Here is a 24,974-nt window from a genome sequence, read left to right as displayed (position 1 = left end):
CCCAAAACATGTGATGTATTCTCCTCTTAAGAATGGAAACACAACTGGAGACAAAAGGGAAAGGAACGTAATACCTTAGAATCAGCCCCTGAAATCTTGTTTAGTCCCATTTTGGCATCTGGTGTCTTAGTTACTTGCTTTATTCTATTACTCAGCTCTCTTGTGGTAGTTAACCCATTATATTACGATCATTTGTTGATAGGTTTCTCCTACTAGATGGTGGGGTCCTGGTCTTACACATTTTTGTATAGTTAATGCCTGGAGGTAGCTGGTGCTCAACCATGTGTTTCTTGAACCAAAAAGTGCTCAATAGATACCAACATTCACATTTTTTAAAAATGTGTTTGTCTTAAATAAGAAGAAACTGGTCTTTCCACTGAGAATTTTATTTGTTTCACATTTCAGCTAGAATGATAGAACTATGCAGAGAGGCAATTTAGTTTATCTCCAAATTCTTTGGAGTTAATTCATCTTGGGGTGGAGGGGGAATTTCACGTAGGTTCTGAGTGTTGGCCAACATATTTATAGTCTGACCTGGAGAGAGAGACTCTCTAGAGGAGACCAATTTCGGAGCACTTACCAGGAGGGGACACTAAGGGTCCCTTTCAGGAGAAAACAGCCTTATGGGCTGTTTGTCTCCAACTCTCCAACCAAGGTGAGAGAGAGACCAAGTTACCCTCAGATCTTGGAAGAAGCGCTGCGAGGGAACAGGGGATGAACTTACTCTGTCTGTGAATGAGAAAAAAGGGAACCGCCTGAATTCTGTCCCTGGATACTTGCTCATTGTGGATGGGTTGTTTGTGGATACAGTTCTGGGCGAGTCCCTCAGATGTTCTCCCGCCCTGTCGTGAGGGAAACCAACTCCCCGAGAAAGGCAGAGTAAGGAAAAAATGGGCGAGGTCATTCTTTTGGGAGACCAATATGAACAACAGAATGTGGGAAAAAAGAGTGTTTCTCCATCTCAGTAAAAGGAGGAGTAGCATCTGCCAGAGTGGCCGTGTCAACATAAGTGGACACAGGAAAAGCACGAACAATACCAAGGAGGCCACGTCAATCATCCCCCAGCCCCATGCCAACCTCCATAGAACGTTAAGCAAAATTTAACGCAAAAAGAACATCTACTTAGCCGCCCTTTCAGTGTATCTTCCCCAACGTTGCGTTTTCCCTGGGGAATGAAGGTAATCCAACTTGTGCAGTAAATACTATTTTCACAAAATGGTAAATAAATATTAGAATACTTAGAAGGTTTATAAAAATTACATCAGACATGCAGGGCATGTGATTATCTTTTTATTCACGAGATTGCTTAGTGGATTAAGAAAAGACAGTTGAAGCCAAATTCCTTTTCTGGTGGGCAGGGGGAGTGGGAATTAATGGCAAATGTTGTAAAGGAGAAGGTGTCTGACTATCTGTTTAAAGAGCATAATGTTACTGATTCAGCTGAAATATAATGGTTGTTTATAGAAATTATAGAAATCCTTTATAAGATCACATTGACAGATGAGGATAAGTACTTTTAAAGGTTAGTTTTGTACACCGTTCAACTGTGTTTTCTCACTGTTAGCAGCATAAGTGCTCTAGCCGTCTGTGGTTAGGCTGCGATGCCAGGCAAGCAGAGTCTGTGTAATCTTGCATAAAACTCAATTATTGCTCCTAAATAGTTGTTGTCAGATTTTAATAAAGCCCTCTCACTACAGAGAGGTAAGACATTTTATTCTCTCCGTTGTCCTACTGGGAGGTGTAAATATATAATTAAGTTTGGCCATCATTAATCACTTTCAAGTTGTTTGTCTCAGGCATTCCAATACAAACCATTCCAAATCCCAATTTTATTAAAAATCATGGGCCACTCAAGCTCGCGAGTAGGTTGGGGGTGGGTGAGGCTATCGTTTGTAAAATTCACAAACTGTGCATTTTTCAGACATGTTTATCATGATTATTGAAAATCCTTGTCTGCCAGTTTCTCCTGTCGGGTTTGTCTTTGGGTGTGTTTCCATCAACAACACGCTCTTGACTCTGGATACAATACTTTTCCTTGAATTCACATCTATGGTAGTTTTTGTTATTGACTGGGCATTGTGGGTAATGCATGTTAAAGTTTAGCCTCCACTAAAGAATGTTGAGTCTTGTTCTAGCAGGCAGCCACATTTTTGCAAGGTCACCTTGATCCTCTGAAGATGTGGTTTTAGGCTTTGCTCTGGTGTGTCTGTTTTACCCTTAGGCTGACAGTGTAAGTCTCAGTCTTGGGATATGGTCCTTACTCCCAAGGTCTGACCTTTGGGGCGGGGGCGGGGGTTCAGTGGAAAGCTCGAAGTGTTTCCCAAGCCCCTGTAGTTTGGTAGGACTTGAATTTAAACCTCTGACTCCCCAGAACCATGCGTGCTCAGCCTTTCCGCTGTCCAGCTCTTGCCTTCTCTTAGGTCCCTAAGTATCACCGTGTTCACCCACAGTCAGGAGTGATTTAAGGATCTGAATGGAGTTGTGTGCATATTTTAACGCGGCCCCCTTTTCTAAGATTTGTCTTCTAATCCCAGCTGCTTTGACAATCTCAGGCACCTTTGACTGTTCGGCCCAAGGAGACTTCCATTTTCTGCTGACATTCTATTCCTCTTGTGTTATCTGGATTGGGGAATACCTTCAGGGAGAAAAAGCTATATAATGTATGTTTCAGATAGTTCGCTTTTCTTTTTTCAAGGCTCATAGCCCTTCCAGTTTCTGAATGCTTTTGGTGGCTTTCATGTACCTTTCATATTTTGTCCAGAGAATATAATTGTAAGTAAGAAAGTTGGTCTGATATAAGTTACTCTGCCATTATTTATAGTGGTAAAAATTATAGTTATAAAGGAGTCCTTCAAAATTTCCTATATACCACTTAGGAGGTAACTAATACAATGTTTGTTAAAGAATGGAAAGTCACCATGAGCTACATAGGTTCCTGTGGATGGGTGATTGCTTTTGAGAATCTTTTTTTCTTTTAATTTTTAATTGGGGAATGTTGGGGAACAGTGTGTTTCTCCAGGGCCCATCAGCTCCAAGTAGTTGTCCTTCAGTCTAGTTGTGGAGGGCGCAGCTCAGCTCCAAGTCCAGTCACTGTTTTGTTTTCAATCTTAGTTGCAGGGGGCGCAGCCCACCATCCCACACAGGAATTGAACTGGCAACCTTGTTGTTGAGAGCTCCCGCTATAACCAACTGAGCCATCCGGCCGCCCCTCCAGGAGCTCAGTGGCAGCTCGTTGTCTTCAGTCTAGTTGTGGAGGGCGCAGCTCACTGGCCCATGTGGGAATCGAACCGGTGGCAACCCTGTTGTTCAGAACTCACGCTCTAACCGACTGAGCCATCCGGCCACACAAGAATCTCTATTTTCTGCCAAAGCATCTAACTAGAAATTACATTTTAAAGTAAATCATTATAAATATAAAATGTTATAAAATACAACTCTGTGTCCCATTTTACCTAAAATGTGTCTACTAGCTGTAAGAAACATTACACATTAATGACTGATGATTTTCCTTGCCAGGATTAGGGAGTAATTGTGTTGGGGGTCCAGGTCTCCTAAAGCCATTTTAAAAACTGGAGGCATTGCTTTTGTCCTCTTGATACGTTTTTGTATAGTCAGGAGAGACGTAGACACTCAGAATCTTCCCGAGCCTGGCTTACAGCAGAGGTTGCATGATCAGTGTTTGCACTGTGGGGAAAGTCATTTTCAAATGTCAAGGCTGACCATTTTCCCCTTTCACTCGCCTTGTTAGTGTATTCAGTGTCAGATCAGAGAAATACAGCAGGGAAAGCAGTCCGCTGTGAAATCACTTTCTCTTTCTCCTCTGCTGAAACTGGTTCTGCCAGCAAGATTCCTTCAGGAGGGGCGCCCTCCTCAGCAGACTATCACATAAACCGTTTTGCTGGCAGATGCCAACAGAAGCCTGACTATGGACAAGGCCTTTTATCTTCCCCATAAAATGAAGAAGGCTGTCTTTTGGCTCACTGCATACTTTTCACGTTTTTACAATGTGATGCTTAAGGAGCGATTAATTCAGGAATTACTCAGTGTGTGCTATGCAACTATACCACATATAGTAACAGATAGCTCAATCTGTAGTGGCGGTTACAAGTAATGGATATTGGTATCGCATTATTTCACACTTCTTTGGGAACTCATCAAATAATTATCAGTGCACTAACCTGGACTTCTTAAAGAGGTTCAGAATGAGAGTCTTACTAGAGTATTGTAAAGTCAGGTGGGAGACAGACTGTAATATGGTCTTTCAGTGCAGGAACCACCCGTGAATGGGGCTGGGACCAGGGTGAGGTGAGTGAGGCATTCATCTCAGGCATAAAATTTAAGAGGATGCCCAAAAGCTCAGTAATCAGGATAAGTAATATTTTTATGCAATAGTTCAAAAAATAAAAATGAATGCAAAATAACTATGATAAAACACATCCAACTTTTTAAAAAAAGATCAGTATTATTGAGCTTTTTCTTTTGCCTCAGGCTCCAGTCTGGTTCAGTCTGGCACTGGTGAGTGGATAGTCATCTGGAAGAGCCCTGCCTGGTGACATGGAGAGGACAACATAGGTTTTTATATCACATAGACTTGAGTTGCAGCCATTATTCCTGTTGGCAACTGGGTCTTCCACAAGTTAAAGAATACTATGCTCGCTAACATTTGAGCACTTTTTATGTGCCAGGCTCTCTGCTCAGTTCAGCTCTTTACTGCATTTTAGTCCTCATAGAAGAGAGTTAGTCTTAATATCCCTGAGTATGTGGAAACTCAGAAAGGTTAAATAATTTGCCCAAGATCACATAAATCTTAAGTGGTTGACCTGAGTTGTAATCTTGGAAAATGTGCTATCACTCGGAGTCTCAATTTGCCTCTCAGTAAAATGGGACGAAATTACCTATTTTAAACTGGTAGTTCAAACAGGACCTTCTGAAAAGGAAGTGTGGAACATTTGAAAGTATATGAAAGATGGCTCTTCAGATAAGGAATGAGATTAGAACTCTGTGTAGTTCCTGATTTTAAAATAGAAATGGTGGCATTAGGTAGGCCCGGGCAACTCACAGAATACCGGAGTTCTGAACTTTCTGGTAGCTACATGAGTGTACATGGACCACATGGGTTGGCTATCGCTGCGTTTCTGAGAAGTGGTTTTTGACTTCAGCTCTCAGTGCAATCACTGCAAGGGAAATAGAAGAAGAGGCAGTGAAGGGGGGGATAGAGGACATTGTCAGTTAACATGCTCTTTCGTGGAGAGAACTAAATTGAAAAACGAGACACGTCTCCCTTCTTCTTCCTAATGGAAGATGAGCAAGTCCAGACCGATTTTATGCAGCTGTGAAATTGAGACAGATCGGATTGAACGACTTCCGATAAATGTTGCTGCCAGCACAGAAGTCACAAGTTGTTAACCACGGCGCCTTACGTTTGCATAGTGATTGTAGATGTGGGGCTTTCCTTCTGTACAACTCGAGCTCTGGACCTCTAACAGCGTTCTTCTAGAGTGAGTCTTCTTCTTAACACTGACATCTTTGAAACAGCCTTGAGCAGGTGAGTAAGTGTCCCTGAGGAATTTTTCTTAAGGGAAGTCCCAAGTGTCAGCTTCTTCTCACTACACAACCACAGAATTCCCACACTCTTCTCGATTCGTCTTTATCCTTTAGGTTGGAAGCTTTATAGACTTCAGTGTTAGGTTCGGAGAAGTAGGACAAAGTGGATCGTAGGCTCTGCCGATATCCTTTTTCCTGTCTTGGGTACCTGCCAGTAAGTTAAATTTTGGCCTGCGTACCTGGCATGAGGAGATGTGGGTTTAGCTAGGTTTCTTTCAACACAGTCCCCAGGTTAACCACAATCCTATGTAAAGTTCCTTTCTCATTGTCCCCCAGTGGCATGTCAGCACCATTAATTGTATGTAGGGATTCTTTCCCCCCCCCCCTCTTTTTTTTCTTGCGACTAAGCAGGATGAGAAATACTTCTCTTTCAGGATCTGGACTAGCTTAATTAAATCCTTCATTTTAAATGTTAGCTATCCGTCTTTGATCAAGTCTGGCGAGATTGAATACAAAGGGGTGGAGGGCTGTGATAAAAATGGAATTATCTAGAAATGTCCAAGAACTTTTTTCTTTGTGAAGCTAGAATAAATGTGTGGCTGTGATGGAGGTTTTCCTTAAGCCCTCTTCTCAGCATCCTGTATGTCGGGATTTGGAAGCTAGAAATGAAGTGTAGTGTCTCCTTTACTCCGTGTGTGTGTGTGTGTGTGTGTGTGTGTGTGTGTGTGTGTGTGTGGTGTGAGATGTGAGTGTTTTGTTTTCATATTTGTCTTTACATCTCAGTGTAAGGTACACTGCAGTTTCTCTGGGGCTTCCCAAAGTTCTCTTTATCCATCCTGTTTGTCCGTTGCCAGTAATCTTCATTAGCATATCATCCTCTGTGTCTAAAAATGTATTCCTGATTCTTATACTGATGCCGCCAGCCTTCCCTTATTAATGCAGTTACCTTCTGTTTAAAACGTTCCTCTCCTAAACAGTGTCCTACTTGGATCTTTCTAAAAAGGCCTTTATGAAAGAAAAGTGAAAGCAAAGACTAATAAAGCATTAGGTGGAGAAGGTAGGTGTTACTGAGAAAATAACCTGCTCAGCACTTCTGCAGAATAGTAGCACTTAAGGAACTGAATCTGTGCAGAGTCAGGCCACGTGCTTGCAGTTCCCATACCTGCAATCCTGTATCTTGCACATGGAAAGTCACATAGACTCTGAAGCAATGTAGGAGCCTCACGTTTCGTCTTAGTCAGCTCAGGCTGCTATAACAAACTACCACAATCTGATGTCTTAAACAGCAGGCGTTTATTTCTCTCTCACAACTCTGGAGGCTGGGAACTCCGAGGTGAAGGTGCCAGCCGACTCAGTTCCCTGTGGGACCTCCTTCCTGGTTTGCAGATGGCTGCCTTCTCACTATAGCCTCACGTGGAGGGGCGGGAAAGCTCTGGTCCCTTCATCTACTTACAAGGGCACTAATCCCGTAGTGAGCACCCCACCCTCACGACTGCATCTACCTCATCACCTCCTAAAAGCTCCCCCTCCACATACCATCACAGTGGGGTTTCAGCATGTGGATTTTGGGGAGACACATTTAGTCTATAGCCCTCTTCACAGAAAAGTTTCCTTTTCCCCACACTGGTATTGATTGAGTTGAGCCACCCACTGTGCGCGAGCTCTGTGGTGGGAATCGTGAAGCGACAGGAAAGCCCAGGAGGCTGTGCTCTCTGATTTCCACGTCACGAATACTCATGGCTCAGGGGTGTCGGATTGCTTTTCTGCCATATGACATGGTAGCAGTCCTCTGACACCTTGCCATCTTGTTGGGGACGTGAGTCATACGTATACCAGGGGTACCAAAAAAATGTGTACACATTCTAAGAAAGGAAAAACCTGTATTAATATATACTGATAACAACAGATGAATACAAGTCACATGTGACTTCTGCAATTACAAGAGGTGCTCAAAGGGTCACCATCAGCGTCCAGACACTTCTGATGACGGCCAACTACTGCTTGAGCAACGTTAACCAAGGTGTCCACTTGTACACATTTTTTTGGCATTCCCGGTGTGTGTGTGTGTGTGTGTGTGTGTGTGTGTGTGTGTGTACAGTCTGTAATTGCCCAGTGTAGTGGCATGGGTGTTAAGAACTGTGGAGATTCGGACAAGGGAGCAACTACTATGGGACAGAAGACTAGAAACATGATTTTTAGTGGTCACTTAGCTTCTAAATCTCCGAATATTGGTGGTATCTGAGGAGACGGACAGGTAGAAAGGCTAGTGTTTCCTGGAATCATCATTACCAATATCTTCCTCACTTTTTTCCTTAATGACATACTTTCGAAACTTGTCTACATGTTGGTTGCTCTCTTCTGTCTGTACTTCAGTTTGTGTGAGGGTTTCCTCAACCGGTATGTGCATTCACCTGGTTTCACGGTGACAGATAAGTGATTTCAGAAATCACTCGTTAAAAAAAAAAAAAAATATTCCTTTAGCACCTGTCAGCTAATGCTCGAAGATAGAATGTCTAGAATTAGGGGGAAGGAAGACTGGGGAACAGCAGGAGAGGGCAGCGGGGAGCAATCACCTTCCCCCATCCCCGACCCCTAGACCTTTGTGGCTTTGACTGTCAATTCTTGTGCTGCTTCCAGAACAGAGCAGCCAGGGAGGCTGGTGGGCACCGTTTACAAAGAAACTTTGAACCCAAGCATCTCTGAGGCAAGAAAATGAATGGGTTTGGATAGGAGGCAGGATGGAAAAGCAGAGACCCGGAGAACAGGCTCCGTTTTCATACACGGCCTGGTACATCGTCTCAGCTGAACGTTCCGGAGTCCCAACCTCAAAGCTCTTCTGTCCAGCATATCCCTGGCCTGATCCAGCTCATTGCAGGGGTCCTGAGCGAGCAAGCATCTATTAGCCAAATCTTTGGTTACCCCAAATTAGCTTATGTCCTTTACTGCTTGTTTCCTCTGATTATAGAGTATATATCTAAACCCTCAATTATCCAGAATAAATCCAAGCTGCCTCTTCTGTGTGGAAAACATTTGACAGAGGTTCTGATTCTCTTGCCTAGACTGTCGTAGAGCCTTAGCCGTTTAACCACCTGCCCCTTTAAGATTTTGAAATGCTGGTTCTTGTTGTGTAAGCTGGACACATCTCCTTGAGGAATTATTTTACTGGGCAACTTGCCCCTTCTGAAACCTCAGTCATCCTGAAAAGTACCTCAGGAACCTCGTTGACTTTCTTTTTTTTTCTGTCTTAGTCCCATTTGTATATCATGATTGTGGTGTCTGATTCTCTGTCTCATATTGTTAAAACTCATGGCCTTGAATTTCTAGGTCAACTCTTAGAAAATGGACAGAACCTGATTACTAATGAGAAGTTGACTCATTTCCTTCCAGGCAAAGGCTGACACTGACGCTCAGAGTTCATAATTAGTCCCCACAGAAGCAAACACTCTAATTACGGGATAGCACCTATTCGTCCCTAAATTTTATAAGAATTAATGAGAGCACCGTGAGCTCGGGGAGTGAGTAAGACAGGCCCTCAAGTGTTGAAAGGGCATATATAAACATGGTATCTGGAAAATGGTCCTACATGCACTTAAGTGGTTGATTCCCTACAAGTTAAATTTGGTGCATTGTTTCACACAAACACATCGGTCATTTTCAGCCTTATGGAATTTATCAGCCCATCAGCTTCCATCAAGAGGCTGCCATGCTTACCACCAAGCTATGGTGCAGAGAATGGGTTCTCATGTTGGCCATTGTGTTGGGGAAGAGGGTAAGACCATTCCTTCCCTTGTAGGTTCAGGATTCCTTTTCATTCTTCATGTTTTGTTTAAATATACCGGGGGTGCCAAAAAAAAAAAAAGTATACACATTTTAAGAGTTGTTATCTTAAAATGTGTATATGTTGTTTTTTTGGCATCCTCTGTATTGCTATTTTTCTGACCCCACTTAATACCTAATGTTTATTAAAAATTGAAGTAAATATATTGTTCATTCTCCTTTGCTTATTCTTTGTTTCCTTGTGCTCCCTGTGAGGGGTTAGCTGAAGGCGTAAGTTGTACAACAATTCATTTCCACAAGCGTGTATTGAACTGTCTGCGCTTAGAAGGATGACAGGTGGGCAGCGTGAAGGATGTAACAGATGAGACACAAGGCACAGTTCTCGCCCCAGGGAGCCTGGCTTGGAGTGGGTCGATGGTCAATACATGTACAGCCACTGACCCCAAAGCACTGGCATCAGCAAGCATCGGTACGTCCTTGGGCGCCATTGCTGAGGGAATTTGAAAGCCAGCTCTGCTGAGTGCTGAGTCACCCTGCTTCCAGGTTGAGGGGACTTTGGCGATCACCTTTTCTACTTATCCCGTTTCCCATGCGAGGAGCCCAAGTCTTGCCATGGTCAAGGGATGTACCCTGGGTTCTGTAACTAATTAGTGTGGAGACTGGGACTAAACGTTGTTTCTCCAGCCTCGTTTGGTGATCTCAAGGTTTAGCAACATCTCTTTTCATTCTTTGTACCAACCCTCAAGGAACTGATGTGGGTGAATGTTTTATTTACATATGTATATGCAGGAACAGGGGAGACTGTGTGTGTGTGTGTGTGTATACACGTGTGTGAGTATGCACGTGTGTGCACGTGTGTATGTGTGCATGTGTGTGTGAGTGTGTGTTGTGTGCGTGCGTGTGAGTGTGCACGTGAGTGCATGTACATGTGTGAGTGCGTGTGTGTGAGAGTGTGTGTGTGTGAGTTAACTTCATACTTTGGGGGAAAATGGGATTTTTAAAAGTCTGCTCCATAGGGGGTTGGCTGGCTCTCTTTGAATGATTTAAGGGTGCATGAGGGTTAAGAAACCCTCTGAACATCAGGAATCTTAATTAGCTTTGATAATCCTTTGGGTAATTATCTCTGCCTCATAGTTCCCCAACTTGGAGTATAATTACAGAGTCGTTTTAAGGTGTCAAGCTTCCCTGGACTCTTGCGTTTTGCCTTTTGGCTTCTGTGAGGAGTGTGAACACTGACTAGTTGACCGCCTTCCATGTGCGTTACTGTATTAGGCAGCAGGAGTGTGAACCCCTCTTAACCTGCTGGCGAAGACGAATAATCAGAACACAGGATAATGAGTGATAGGCTATGTTAGAGCTACGGGAATATACAGTGGGGGTAGCAAGCCTGCTTCTCTGAGGAAACTACATTTAAGCGGAAGCCTGAAGGAATTTTAGGGCTTAGCTCTGAGAAGGGAGTGGGGAAAGTGTTTCGGGCGGAGTGAACAGCACGTGCAGAGGTCTGCAGGTGAGAAGCACGCACTGGAGCACTTTCTGGGAGCTGGGAGAAGCTGAGCCGAGCAAGGAGGGCACGTGAAGGAGAGATGATCTTGAGATGAAGCCATTTCTCAGTCTCTTGTTTGCATACAATACATAATGTCAAAATCGACTAAGAATGCAGTAACCATTTTATAACACCTTTCTATTTTAATAGTCATAATAGCATCGACAGCCCATTTAAATACGGACAGGACCGTGCTTCTAAAGCACTTTCTAGACTCCTGGCCATCACGGTCCAGTGAGCGCATAGCTGGGGAACAACTGGCTTGACTCCTTCATGTTTGCCTGTTACTGTGAAGGCTGCTTGTTGTGAACTCCTATGTTTAGAGTATGTCTGCCGTGTTTTAATCACCAATAGACATTTTCTCAGGGCCCAGTGCGGTGAAATAAGGTAAAGCACCGATTGTGTGCCAGAAGACAGGAAAGAAAGACCACCTTCTGTTATGGCAGCAACACGAGTCTTTCAACGCGGTTTGTGTGCCCTTCTGGTCCAGTCTTTTGAGTAATGACTGAAGAGATTAGGGGCTCAGTGCAGCTTCTGAGTTCTGATAAATGAGCTCAGGCTGTAAGCTGGCAGATAAGGGCATTTGCGAATTCTTGTGTAAGTCAAGTCTGGTTCCCCTTTGCGGTGGTTACCGCTTTCATAGTCCCTGATGAAGGTGAATGACACTATGAATTAACAGCTCGAAAGCTTGTACCACGGCAGCTTCTTTCTGGTCTGGATGGATTAAAATGAGTGTGTGTTTATTGCTTTCCTCAGAATGGGGGTGGGAGGTGTGGGGGTGAAAAACCTGAACACATGGAAACCAAGTGAGGTGGAGTTTCAGAAGATGGTTCCCAGACTCACAGTTCCCCGTGAAACTCTTTTCCTGTGGGAAACTTTTAATTTGGAAGCATTCAGCCTAATGTGGGAACCAAGATTAACATTTTCTGAAATACCTCTACAAGAAAAGCAGAAATGTTCTGTTCCGGAAGCTGAATTTACATAGTAGAAAAATGGGCTGTCCTGCAGTATTTGGTAGTCTTTGTTTATTAGTGGTGGTAAAAAGTTGTGTGTGTGTGTGTGTGTGTGTGTGTGTGTGTGTGTGTGTGTGTGTAAGAGAGAATGAGCGAGAGAGAGAGAGAGAGAGAGAGAGAGAGAGAGAGAGAGAGAGAGAGAGAGAGAGGTGGATTGATTGTATATTTGTCTTTGTTTCCTTTACATCAAACCAGCAAAGCCCTCGAAAGTGTGTTTTACCACAAACCAACCCGGTACTGGGCCCTAACTCTATACACGAATACTTTTTTTAGTTCTTTTTGTTTTTCCTTATTGCTGAGTAAGCTGTAGTGTTTGTGTTGGGGCGGGGGTGGGGGGTGGGGGGGAGGTGAGAGTGGGAGTGGGAATGGCAAGAAGTCAACATGACAGAGTTTCTTCCCTTTTCTTCCCCTCTTTACCAGGAAGTTAACTGGAAGTCTTCATGCGATGTTTCTTTTTCTTTCTTTTTCTTTCTTTTTTTTGGTAACAATGTCAGTAATTAGCATAACCAGTTACTTACTTTTACACAGGGTTACAGAATTAACAAATTGACCAGCTGATGAGCTATCAAACTGGAGGGACAGTGGGAGGAGGGGATTGAGGGGGTTAGACTAGTAGGTGGGGGCCTCTTGAATGCCAACCAAAGAGTTTAGACTTGATTCTGTAGGCTCCAGGGCATCTAGAACTTTGTAGTCAGAGCCTTGGGAATGAAATGTTATGTTGGAGCTTTCACTGGTTACAGTTAGCTTTGGCTGTTAGCAATTATTTTTATCTACTTGCACAGGGGGAGCAGGAGAGGGGGCAGGAAACTAAGCTGGCATTATGGTCACGGGAAAGGACACGACTGATTTGGGGCCCTTTCAAAGTGCAGACCCTTGTTACTGAGCAATGCTTAATTTGGTTTCTGGGTTTTGTTATTTTTTTCTCCCTGCCCTTACCTCATTTACCTTAACGACAGCTCCCCCCCTCTAGAGCTCTGCTAGGGCAGGCTGCCACTGCAGATTGGGGGGCCAAGAGGCCCAGAGCAAGAAGAAAGTGGGTTGAAAGCAGAGTTCTGTTTAAAGAATTTTCTGCTGGAAACTAGCCCAGAGCGAGTAAAGAGAAGCTTTAATGAGAAGCAGCTGCAGGGCCCGCGCAACCCACATGAGACATTTTTTTCCCCTCCGTTCCACATTCTGTATAGTTTTTTTAAAAAAAATCATGATTTTGAAATAGCTGTTTTGTAAAGCCCGCCTCTCTTTTTCTTCTTCTTGTATGCGGTGGGGTTTTGCTTTGTTGTTTTATTTTATTTTTAATAACCAAATCCTCACTCAAAGAAAGCTAAAGGCAGAGCTGCAGCAAAGTCCTGGATGCAATTTGGGCTCACCCTGCTGATACAGAACATTCGGTGGAGAAAACAAGGCGAGAGAACACTGGCTTTTATTTGGGAAAGGGGCTTATTTCCTGCTCGGACTTCAGTCCTCTTGGAGCTGACACAAGCTGTTACAGTGTTTTAAGCTTTTCTCTAGACGAGTGGCCATTCACTTAGGAAACTTGAAAGAACAAATTTTTCTGTCCTGTATTACTAGGGAGACTGACCCTGAACTGCAGCCATTGCCAGATAGATCAGAATTGGTATTCAAATACCAGCTTCCCGTTGAAATCTGTAAAGTGGCTATATGTAAACGAACCCAGGCTGCCAGTGGCATGTGAGAGTTGGGGTCTGGTTTTCATCTGTTTTATTGAGGGGGGCTCTCTGGGCATCCATTCTGGTTCCATTAGGAGGAATCCCTTGTTTTTCTTCTCTCTTTCCTTCCCTCCCCTTCACCTCATTCCCCATGTGTGTGTTTGAACAATAACAATGGAAGAAGGGACCTCTTCATGTCAGCAATGGCAGATTGTTTCCGAAAAAGGCGTGCGTATATCTGTATGGACCTGAGAAGTATTCAAAGGAGTTTATGGAGTTATTTTATAGGGAAAGAGCCCTCCTCCTGGTCCCCCAACTTTCCCTGTGTTCAGAGCCTCCTCTGTGAAGTAGAGAAGATTGAAGAGAGGAAGTCACTGGGGGAGCTACTAAAGTAGGTAATAGGTCCCCTGCAAGAAGGAGGCATTCATATAGTTGGGGAAACAAAAGACAGCTGTTAGATTTATTCAGTTATTTTTTTAGAACATTTTTTTTACATAGACCTTTATTCAAGATGTAGGCTATTTTCCAGAAAGTGTGCTGGGGTAACTTAACAGAACTATGGATTTATGAGGGAACTTGGATGAGTAGCCATGTTTCCAGCTTCTCCTCAAATTCAGCTCAAGCCATCTCAAGAAGAGAGCTACATAAGCTCTTGTTTTCAGTCAGAGTCTTAATTCCACTCAGATTCACAGGGTTTGTGGTGTGTTTGTGTTAGAGCTGAACAGGGATTTGCAAAGATGAAAGGTCTCCTGCCTTAGGAAACAGGGGTCCTTTATTTCTCGCTGTCTCACTTACCGATTTCTCCCCTTGTCCATAATTCCGCTTAGCCTCCTAGAGATCGAGGGATACTCTTGTACCTCAGGATGCTTCTTAGGGATGGTCTGGCCTGTGTTCTACTAGGCAGCGCACAGCGTGGGGTTGGAAGGGGGGGCTGGGTGGCAGATTTGGGCCGAGAGGCTGACTATCCATCACAGGAGATTTAACCTCCCTTGGAACCAGTGGCTCAATGGTACATAGGTGTTCGTGGTATTCAAAGCACCTGCACCAGGGTCTCAAGACATACCCTTCCCCACAAAAAAGTGTCACGGGGGAGTCTGAGAGAGGCACAGGAAAGGCATGACAATGGCTCAGAGGCAGAAGAGCTCGACTGGTTGGGATAATGTAGGTGTGACATGGCACCACCTCTACTGTTGGGGGGGACCTGAGATGGAGGACACAGGTTTTGAGCAGATCTTTGAAGCAAGAATGGAAGAAAGGAACATACACTAGAGATGTGATAGATGGGAAAGCATGCTATTTCTCAGTGGAAATTAGAAAGATTTATGTATAAGGCACCAGCAGAGTGGAAATAATCTGGAGGGATGAGTTAGGGATGACTAAGGAGGGAGACAGTGAGACGGTAGGAGTGGTGCCGTCAAGCAAGTTCTAGATTCTAAGGCACTTGGATTTGAAGGGCGGGGCATTCGTGCTCGTTTCTGAGCAGAGAAGTGACCTGATCCAGATGATGCCTGAGAAGGAGTATTCTTTAAGTCCTGTGCTTCTCCTGGCTAGCCGTACGGAGAGGTGTGACTGTGATGCTGGTGCAGTGAAGAGAATGAGGCTGACCGAATAGGTGCCAGTCTTGGAGTAAGACCTAGCAGGACCCTTTCGGTGAAGTGCTCTTTTAGGCTTTGATGAAAGATCTAGGCAAAGACAGAGATACAGTTGTAAGTGATGCACAACAGGGAGAAATTGCTAGATTCGGACAACAAACCGAGGGTCAGTTAGCTTTGGCGTCCCATCAGTGCAATCGTGGTTCAGAACACTGACTTCGGAAGTACGGTGCGCTGCTGCAACATGGTGATTTCTCTGACTAAAGTCTACAAGGCATCCCACTCAGAGACACGGGGGAAAGATTCCGCACGGCGAATTTAAAAGGAACAACTGATGGGTCCCATTACCGGCTCAAAACGCATGTTATACAAGTAGAGGGTGCGAGAACTACGGTACGAAAGTAGTTCATGTGAAAAGAAGAGAAACATCTGGACTTTTCAATGGACCGTGTGTTCCGTGGCACGTAGGAGTATTTTGTGGCTTCTAAAAAACGTGACCATGGCTTTAGGCTGCAATAGGAGAAATGTAGTGTCCAGATCACCGGAGGTGATGGCCCAGCTCTGGGAAGAACCTATGTGCTGTGTTTTCTCCTGTTTGGGGCCCCATATTTTAAAGAGGTGTTTGAGGAGCTAGAATAGTCTGGTTGGGAGAGCAGGACAGTCTGTTGTGAAGTACGCAGGCTCAGGAGTCATCCCTGGGCTTGATGCCTCTGCCATCTCTCTACTAGCTGTGAAATCTTAATCTTTCTAAGCCTCAACGTCCTCATACACAAAATAGAGATCGTACTATACTGTTGGAGGGAGAAGTAAAAGAGATAATAGCTGTAAAATGCTTAGCAAATACGTAATTCATAGTAAGTGCTTCAAAAATGTTGGTCACTGTTTTAACCGTGGTTGTTTTAAGTATAGAAGAGCCAATAAAATGGTGAGGAAATCTGAAAAAAATGTCATACTGAGGAACAGTTCAAAGCACTGAGTCCCGGAAGAAAGAAAACAAAGGGTCAACTTAACTGTCATCAAATTCCTGAAGGGTGACATGTAAGAGACTCTTCCTTTTTGTTCTAGAGAACAGGGATAGCCAGTTGGTGGAAATTGTAGGGAGGCAGAATTTTTAAAAATAAGGTATAATTCACATGCTACTAAAATCACCCTTTACAAGTGTGTAAATCAATGGTTTTAGTATATTCACAGATATGTATAACTATCACCATTATCTAATTTCAAAACATTTTCATTATCTCCCCCCACCCCCCACCCCCCCAAAGAAACTCTCTAGTCCTTAGTAGTCACTCTCCATTTCCCCCTCTTCCCAACCCCTGGGCACACTAATATATTTTCTATCTCTATGGATTTGCCTTTTCTGGACACTTCATAAAACTGAAATCATACAATATGATTTTGTGGCCTTTTGTGTCTAACTTATTTCACTTTGCGTGATGTTTTCAAGCTTCATCCAGATCATAGCATGGATATTCATTCCTTTTTATGGCCAATTAATGTCATTGTACAGATACACCACATTTTATTAGCCACTCATCAGCTTACGGACATTTGGGTTGTTTCCACTTTTTGCTATTATGAATAATCCTGCTATAAGCATTCTTTACAAATTTTATGTAGACTTATGCTATCAGCTATCTTGGATATAGACCTACTAGGAGGGGAGGCAGAATTTTAAGACATCCGAAAGAAAGAGCTTTCTGACAGTGAGATCCACCCACACTGAAGACTTGTTAAAATAGTGAACCAGTAATTCTATTTTCCTTAACAAATGCATGGTGTTTACTATGTGTTAGATGTCATTCTAAGTGCTTTACAATTATTTAAAAGCCCTATGAGGTAGACATTATTAAATTATATTAAACAAGGAGGTTTAGTAACTTGCTCAAGGTCACTCATCAAGTAAATGGGTGGCTAGGGTTGAAATCTAGGTGGTTTGGTTCTAGCATCTGTATTCTTAATAGCAGGAACAATAATAATTTCAAACATTTGTTAAATTCTAACTGTTTCGCAGGCACCATGCTTAACTGCTTGTATTTAAGTAGAGGTTGGTAATCATCTTTTAGGGGTATTTTAGAAAGAAATATCTCACTGGGTAGAAATTACCTTAAGGTGTCTTGAATCCCAAGGTTCTATTATTCCAAGGGTGGAAGTGAGGAAAAAGCCAGCAATGAGATGTCTGTCCTGAGGCATTTAAGATGATCAGAATTTATATCAAAAGAGGAAACTATGAACATAAATGACAAGTATTGTAGGAATTCAGTTGACACGAGTTTTCAGAACGTGGTAATAAATAATATATAACTTAAAAGGATTAACCCAAAATGACTTGTCAGATTACGAATGGATGCCTTAGAAAAATGGAGTCAAGTCTCATGGGAAAATGATGCCACTTTTTAAGTGTTTAGTTTCAAGTATTGGCAGGATATATTAGGGTAAGGAGATGACTTTTAGTAAACTGAACATCTGGAACTGGAGCTGTATATTTGGGAGTCAGATACATGATGGTAGTTGTCTAAAACCAAATAAACAACGACAATAACAAATACACATGAGAGAAAAGGACAGGGCAGCCCAGACTTAGTTTTAAGGGGGCCATAATTGATGAGGAAGAAGAAGGGGAATAAACAATCAAGACTAAACATGTACCGAGCTAGACAGACGGAGTCAGAGAAACCAAACATAAAAAGATTAAAATGATAGCAGCAATACCTCCTATAGGAGGGAGAATTTCCTTATGATGAAATCTCAGATGAGACCCCTGAACTTGACAAGGGGAAAGTCACTGCTCTCACAATATAGCAATGACTTCTGGGCAGTAATTAGAAGGAAAGTTTTGTTGCAAAGGGGCAAGTAAGAAGTAGATGGAAGAGACAGGGAAAATACCTGTGAAACTAGGCAACATTTTTAGAAGTTTGGCTGTGAAGGAAGAAGAATTTGCAAAGGGGAATGGGGCTTAGTGAAAATGTACGTTAGTGAAAGAGCCTTGTACATGGTTTAAGGTAAAGAATCAGGCTGATGTAATTAAGTCTTTATTATTATGCCAACAATAGGTCTAGTTTCACATAAAAATAAGATGTGGTTCTATACTTGGGCCCTAGGAGAGTAAGTCAATTGTACTCATATATCATATCTAAATATTGTCTCGCTAGAGTAAAACCCTAAATCCTTCTTTACAGTGGCCTAAAAGGCCCCCATGGTCCACCTTGCGGTATAGATCTCATCTGTTTTCTGCTATTCTTTTTCTTAAATCCCTTTTGTAGAGCCACAGAGGTCTCCTTGCTACTCCTCAAACATGCCAGGGCCGTTCCTGATTTTCGGGCTTTTGCATTTGCTATTCCCTCGGCCCTCAACACGCTTCCACTAGATGCCTGCATGGTTATTTCTCTCACCTCATTCAAGTGTGACTCAAATCTGCCTTCTCAGCGAGGCCTTCTCTGGTTTTCCTATTTAAAAACCAAATACGATCCCTAATTCCATCTCTTCTTATCCCTCTTTCCTGTTTTATTTTTTTTTAGCACTGATTCCACCTAACAAATCATGTGGTTTACTTACTAATTTTTTTGTCTTCTCCTATTTGAATTGAAATGCCACAAGTTCAAGGATTTTTCCTAGCACTAGAACAATGCCTGGCACATAATAGGCACTTACTAAACATGTGTTGCATGAATAAATGAGTGTGATAGTCTTGTAGAAACTGGTGTGAAAACATTCTTTTCCATTACCGCAAACATCGTTCTTAATGAGAATGTTAGATGCTATTTATAAAATTAGGCTTCATATATTCTCTCACGCAGGAATTGACAAACTTTGTCTGTAAAGCCCCAGAGAGTAAATATTTCTGTGGGCCACATAGTCTTACTGCAACTGTACAGCCCTGTTATCGTAATGCAAAAGTAGCCATAGGCAATCCGTAAATGGATGAGTGTGCCTGAGTGCCGATAAGACTATTTATGGACACTGAAATATGAATTTTACATACTTCTCAAATGTCACGAAATCTCCTTCTTTTGATTTTCACCCGACCATTTAATAATGTCAAAACCATCCTCCACTCGCAGGCCATACAAAAACAGGCAATGGGCCAGAGTAGACCCGCCAGCTGTACTTCGCCAAGCTCTACTTTTACTGGTTTCTTAAACATATCATAAGTGAAACATACTTTTCCATACAAGGAGCAACTATGTAGATTACATCCTAGTAACGGATAAGAAAGCAATACTTTTGTTTGGCTTCAGACTCTTTCATAGTTTTTCGTTTTTGTTTTCCTGGGAACCTTCTGTTTTCATTATGTGCTTATGAGGCCAGTATTTCAATGAGTTTTCATTCTCTAAGCAGATACCACATGGTATTATTGGGGAGGTGGTTGTTGTGTAATAGTCCAGTGTGATAGTGTAAAAACTGGGCACAGCCTACCCACATTTAAAAGTTTGTCATTATTTACAAGGTGAGTAATTCCTGTGTGGGAGAAGCAAGTGTCATCAGCAAGTGTCACTGTGAATGAGAATTGTGTGACAGTTTTTAACATTATCCATAACAGAGTTCTCGAATAAGTTGCAAATGCTTTTAATAATATGGCTCAGGGTTAATTTCAGCTATGCTACATTGGCAGTTTTTACTCCCCTACTTTAAAAAAAATCAGAAAATAACCTCTTCTGTTATCAAATCAAGCTGTGATTTAAATAATGCATCCTACTTTCTTCAATAAGTGCAAAGAGAGAAAATATGCTCTTCATTTGCAAAACTTTTTAATGGAAGGTTATTCACATACTTGATTTTATTTGCTTCTGACAATAGCCCCCTGATGTAAGGAGCCTTACAACCAATATAAAATCTGAGAGAACTAATAATAGTCAGTGAAGTTAAGAAACTCGTCCAAGGTCATAGCCCCAGGACTCCAAAGAGGCCTTCTGACCACACAAGGGGCCGCCTCCCCGCTGGAAACCTGAGCCAGTCTTTGGTTTCAGGGCTGTGCCTTCTCTGCACTGCCTCTCCGTCTCTAACCTCAGCTGCGGGAAGCTGCTCAGAGTCCTAACTGCTCCTGGGTCTGCCACACTGACTGTACCAGCTCTGGGGCTGGGGGAAGGGCCTGCAGCCAGTGACATCCCTATTTACCAGCTCTGTTTCCTCCTCCAGCCATTTTGGCTACTGCGTAATTCTTCTGGCATATTCAGTCTTAGTTCCCTAATATCTGGTCCTCCTTCTTTCTCAATAGCTGTGACCTCTAAAAGACCTCCTCTTGCCAACCAATGGCTCACTAACCATCTCAGATACGATTGCCCAAGACAGGAAGGAGGAAGCATGAGCTCGGTGCTTTGCATCTGGGTGTCAGGACACAGTATGGGCACAGGAAGCTGTGATAGGAGCTGGTTTTGAGGTAGAAGATTGACAGTGTCAGTGTGTTGTCTTTGAGGCAACAGGGGAACAGCACTGTAAATTTCGTTTTCTAGCCTCTACAAAGTAAAATGGGGAAATCATTTGAACCAAATATCTAGGGCAACAGCCAAATGGTAAACTTTATAGTCGGAATCAAAGTCGTTGGGTTCCTTTTAGATGCTTCTTCGAGGACCCATTTAAACAACCTCTTCGTTCTGAAAACAGAGAGTTCCCATGCCTTTTTTATGCTGTTCAGAGAGAATTGTCATAAAAACTACAGACAATTTGGAACGGTTGTGTATGTTTTGATTCAATGGGTGGCACATAAAAAGATTCCTCAACATGCCATGTGGAAAATGTCATGGAATGCTGTTCCTGAATCGTTTTTTTCTTCTTTACTTTGGTGTCTATATAGTACCTTAGATATTTTAATGTCATTTTAGATATACTGTGTGCTTTTTTAATTTGGTTAAAAAAAAAAAAAAAAAAGCTGCCTGCTGCTCATATAGTAACAGATTTAAGTAAGTTAAAAAAAAAAAAAAAAAAAAAAAGCCTCTTTCAACCCTTCCCCATTCTTTCTTTATCCCAGTCTCAACCCCCTGAATATAACCCAGAAATCTAGGTATAGACCAACTGATGTCTCAATGGAAACAAGGAAAGAAAAACTTGCTATTCCTTAATGCTTAATTGTGAGAAGGCACGTGGTATTTTATAGAATCCAAATTGGAGAGGATGAAAGGGTCAGGCCATGCATTCTCATGTGAGTGTCTTAATCCTGTCAAGTGGCTTAGTCAAAATGAGAAAGTTAATGAATCTAGATAGACAAGTATCAACAATACTGCGCGGAAAGGTGCTGTTCCACCAAACCAGCCTGGTCCATACATGAAAAATGCTGCAGTTGTCTTTTGCCCTTGAAGAAAGGTCATCCTGACCGGCCATAGCAGTTAATGCTGGGTCACCACCTGGTATTCTGTCACCAGCCTAGACTCAAAGGGACATGGCAGTGTGTGGTTAAGTTCGCTAAACACTTCTGCTCTTAAAGCGAGGCAGTTTTCTGGGTTGTACCTTCAGGTCTCTCAATTCACGGTCTGATGTTTTCTTGAATGGACTGCATTATCTTGTAAGTTTTTGGACTTGCAGGAAGTCAAGTGTTTTCATGAACTCCGCTCTTTTCCACACAGGTGTCCAGAGGGCTTCTTGGGAGAATATTGTCAACATCGAGACCCCTGTGAGAAGAACCGCTGCCAGAATGGTGGGACGTGTGTGGCCCAGGCCATGTTGGGGAAAGCCACGTGCCAGTGTGCCCTGGGATTCACAGGCGAGGACTGCCAATACTCGACCACTCACCCCTGCTATGCGTCTCCGTCCTGTCTGAATGGAGGCACTTGTCGTGTGCTCAGTCAGGATGATTATGAGTGCACCTGCCAAGTCGGTTTTACAGGTATCAAAGGGGACGCGGGCCCACACTTTCCTATTCTCAGCAGGTGCCTTTATTTAGCATCGTTTAAATCTTGACATCTGGCTCTCAAGGGTCTCCCAACTCTGGTGTACATTTCTTACCACTGTGGTAAGAAACTCGAATGTTTCCGACAACTCTCTTTACCTTCCTTCTGAGAGTTTTAAGAGGGGAGAAAGAGAAAGGGTCCAGTACTCAGAAGTATTTGACTGCCTAAGGTCTACATGTCAAGATTGGGTATCAGAATCCCTTCACCGTTCACAGAAGGAAAGCCGTTCGTGCTATGTATTGATTACACTTGCTTCTTGAAATCCCCGCTCTCTAGACACGCAGGTCATTGGCTTTTCTGGCTTCCGGAACTCTGATGGTTCCTTTTGCTTCTGCCATTGCGTTTCTGTGTCCCTGGAACTCTGTGTTGAGACCCCGTTTGGGCCGTATGGTAGCTCTCCACGGGGAATCTCGCTGTCTCCGGTTGCACAGCTGTCCTCACCTTCACCAGTTGCTGATAACTCTCCTAGTCATTCTTTTCGCTCCACCCCACCCTGACATTCAGGCTCATATTTCTGACTATCTACTGTGTATTATCCTCGGAAATTCAACAGGTACCTCAAACTCAACCAGTGATGTATATCAGTTGCATCCTCTAAAGCCAGGGGTGCCCAAACTTTTTTCAACGTTTTTCACCAAGGGCCATATACGGTAAAATACACAAATAGCCGGGCCACTCACTCAAGGTGAAGTACATATTGTCTCACCTGGTTTATTTAAGTAAACTAAATATATTTTTGGAATTTGCTGCGTGCCAATTAAAAATGGATTGCGGGCCGCAGTTTGCCCGCCGGCCGCAGTTTGGACACCCCTGCTCTAAGGACTCCAAACTCCTGACCCTTCATCCTTAACCCCCTAGGGCCCAGTCACTCAACGCACCCTCTGAATTCCCTCTCACCTGTCTTCCTCGTCTCCATCTGCTCTGCTACCCTGCAGCTGAGGTCCCTGTCATCTCTCACCTGGACTCCTGCAGTCTTTTCCTAACTGGTTTCCTTGCCTTTATGATCTCCCCACGCTGTTCACCTGTCACACTGCCATATCTTCAATTAGAAATGCAAATCTTCTCACACACTCACTCGCTTGCAATGCCGAATGACTTTCCATCCTCCGCAAGGTAACTGCAAACTCTTCTACATGGCTTCTGTAGCCCCTCACAGGCTAGACCTGACGTCATTCTATAGCCTCCCCTCCCCACAAGCATCTAGCTCTTGTCATGGCGTCATCCCCATCATTTCCTGAAAATGTCATACTTCCTATTGCCTCCATGCTATTATGCACCCTTTGCTGGGACTTTCCTTTTCTATAATTGGTGATCGCCCAATGTTATTTAAAGCTCTGTCTTAGGGATCCTTTCATAGTTCCTGTAGGCAGCCCATCCCTGTGAACCCTAAGTGTTTATGAAGTTACATGAGAAAAGGAGAACCAGTCACCATTTTCCCCCCCACCACACCAATAGTTCTGTGAATCGAATAGCAAAAAATGAACAATGTACTCCGAAAGCTAGACTGGATCAGTTCGTTTGGAATACTTGCTCTGTGGATTTTTTTAATTAAAAGGTGTGGGTAGGGGTCGAGGAGAGTGTGTGTGATCCATTATCTCCGTCATGACTGTGACAGCATTGGTGCTATGAGTCACTGAAGAGACTGGGTGGTTAAGAAAATCATTTTTTCCTGATGGTCGGTTTTGAGCTGTTTTGTTCCACAAAGCAAAGGGAGGACATGTCCATTTAAAACACTTTAATCCTAACCAGTGGAAATGACCCTCAGGCCTTCTTCACAATTAAAATGTTACTCTGAAAGGCTCCCCAAGTTAAAACTTCTTCCTTTGCCATTCAAAGGATTTCTTCTTGGTGTTCTGTGGGCTTCTGATCACCTTGGCACATCTGCCACTTTCATCTGTCACCTCAGGAATCCCCACAGGTCAAGTTCACCCTTGGTTTTGTGACAGACCTTATTAGCTAATCTCCACTCTCAGATGAAGAAACAGTGGCAGGAAGTTAGTGCCTACATGACGTCACATTTATGGGAAGCCAAGTTCAAGGACCTTTCTGTTTCAGTTATAGGCGAACACGCTGATACACATGGTTGCCAGAAGTAACCATTTTAATCTCTTCTCCACTGTAGGTAACTACCTCTCAGTGGAATGAAGACAAAAAATAGCCATTTCTTAATCTTCCCTCTGCTTAGCACCCTGAGATATATGTGCTGTGCCCAGTTTTTTATTACACCTTTCCCCTTTGAGTTGACATTCCCTGATGGGCAGAGAGCACTTCTGTGTGTTCATGTCACCTCTTTTTCTCTTTTAGAAAAGCTGTCATGGCTCTCATTTGCTCCTCTATGGGGATCACAGATTTGTATGTTTACTTTGACAACCGATTAGAGTAATAACAAATTGGGGGTGGGGGCGGGTATCACACCTTTCGTTTAAAAAAAAAGCGTAAGCTAATGACAACAAGAAGTCACATGAATACCAAATTTATTAATAGTATGGGAGGTTTTTGGGTTTTTTTCCCCTCTCGTTCTACCTCAGAGAACCTGCTTTGCTGCCTTGGAGTTATGCCTTAGTATCAAGCATGTCAGAGTCTTCCTGCTTCTTCTGGTACTTTCCTACCTGAAAGAGTCTACTAGATTTACCTTTCTAGACCTTTACGCTCATGACAGCTTCCAGTTTTGTCCAGTTTTCACATACCAGGAGTCAGAGATTCTTCCAGTTCCTCAAACACATCCAACCATGTTTATAGCAAAAGCACAATTAATAAAATGTTTTCCAGAATATATATGCATGTGTATTGTATTTAAAGGAAAGAGAAGTAGTATTGACTTATTTCTATCTTCAAAGAGGTCTATTTAGTAACTATAGAGTGTGGAAGAAATATCAATACATTTTATTCATTCAAAAGACATGGTGTGAGAGCCTCCCACAGGGATATGGCCCCTGGCTTTGTGGCAGGTGATATAATAA

At 43.0% G+C, this 24,974-nt stretch overlaps 1 protein-coding gene across 2 annotated transcripts in view; it reads left to right on the top strand.

Moving 5' to 3' along the window:
* NOTCH2 (notch receptor 2) overlaps positions 1-24,974 on the top strand; it is a 149,026-nt gene that overhangs the window by 39,164 nt on the left and 84,888 nt on the right. For both annotated transcript variants that reach the window (XM_074319094.2, XM_074319093.2), the window contains exon 3: positions 21,691-21,950. In XM_074319094.2, the coding sequence (XP_074175195.2) occupies positions 21,785-21,950 (166 nt within the window). In that variant the 5' untranslated portion in view covers positions 21,691-21,784. The remainder of the gene's footprint in view (positions 1-21,690; positions 21,951-24,974) is intronic.

Source organism: Rhinolophus sinicus, chromosome 7, assembly GCF_057876585.1.
Source record: "Rhinolophus sinicus isolate RSI-liver-muscle chromosome 7, RSI-T2T, whole genome shotgun sequence".
Taxonomy (NCBI): domain Eukaryota; kingdom Metazoa; phylum Chordata; class Mammalia; order Chiroptera; family Rhinolophidae; genus Rhinolophus; species Rhinolophus sinicus.
This window is presented reverse-complemented; position numbering and strand designations above follow the sequence as displayed.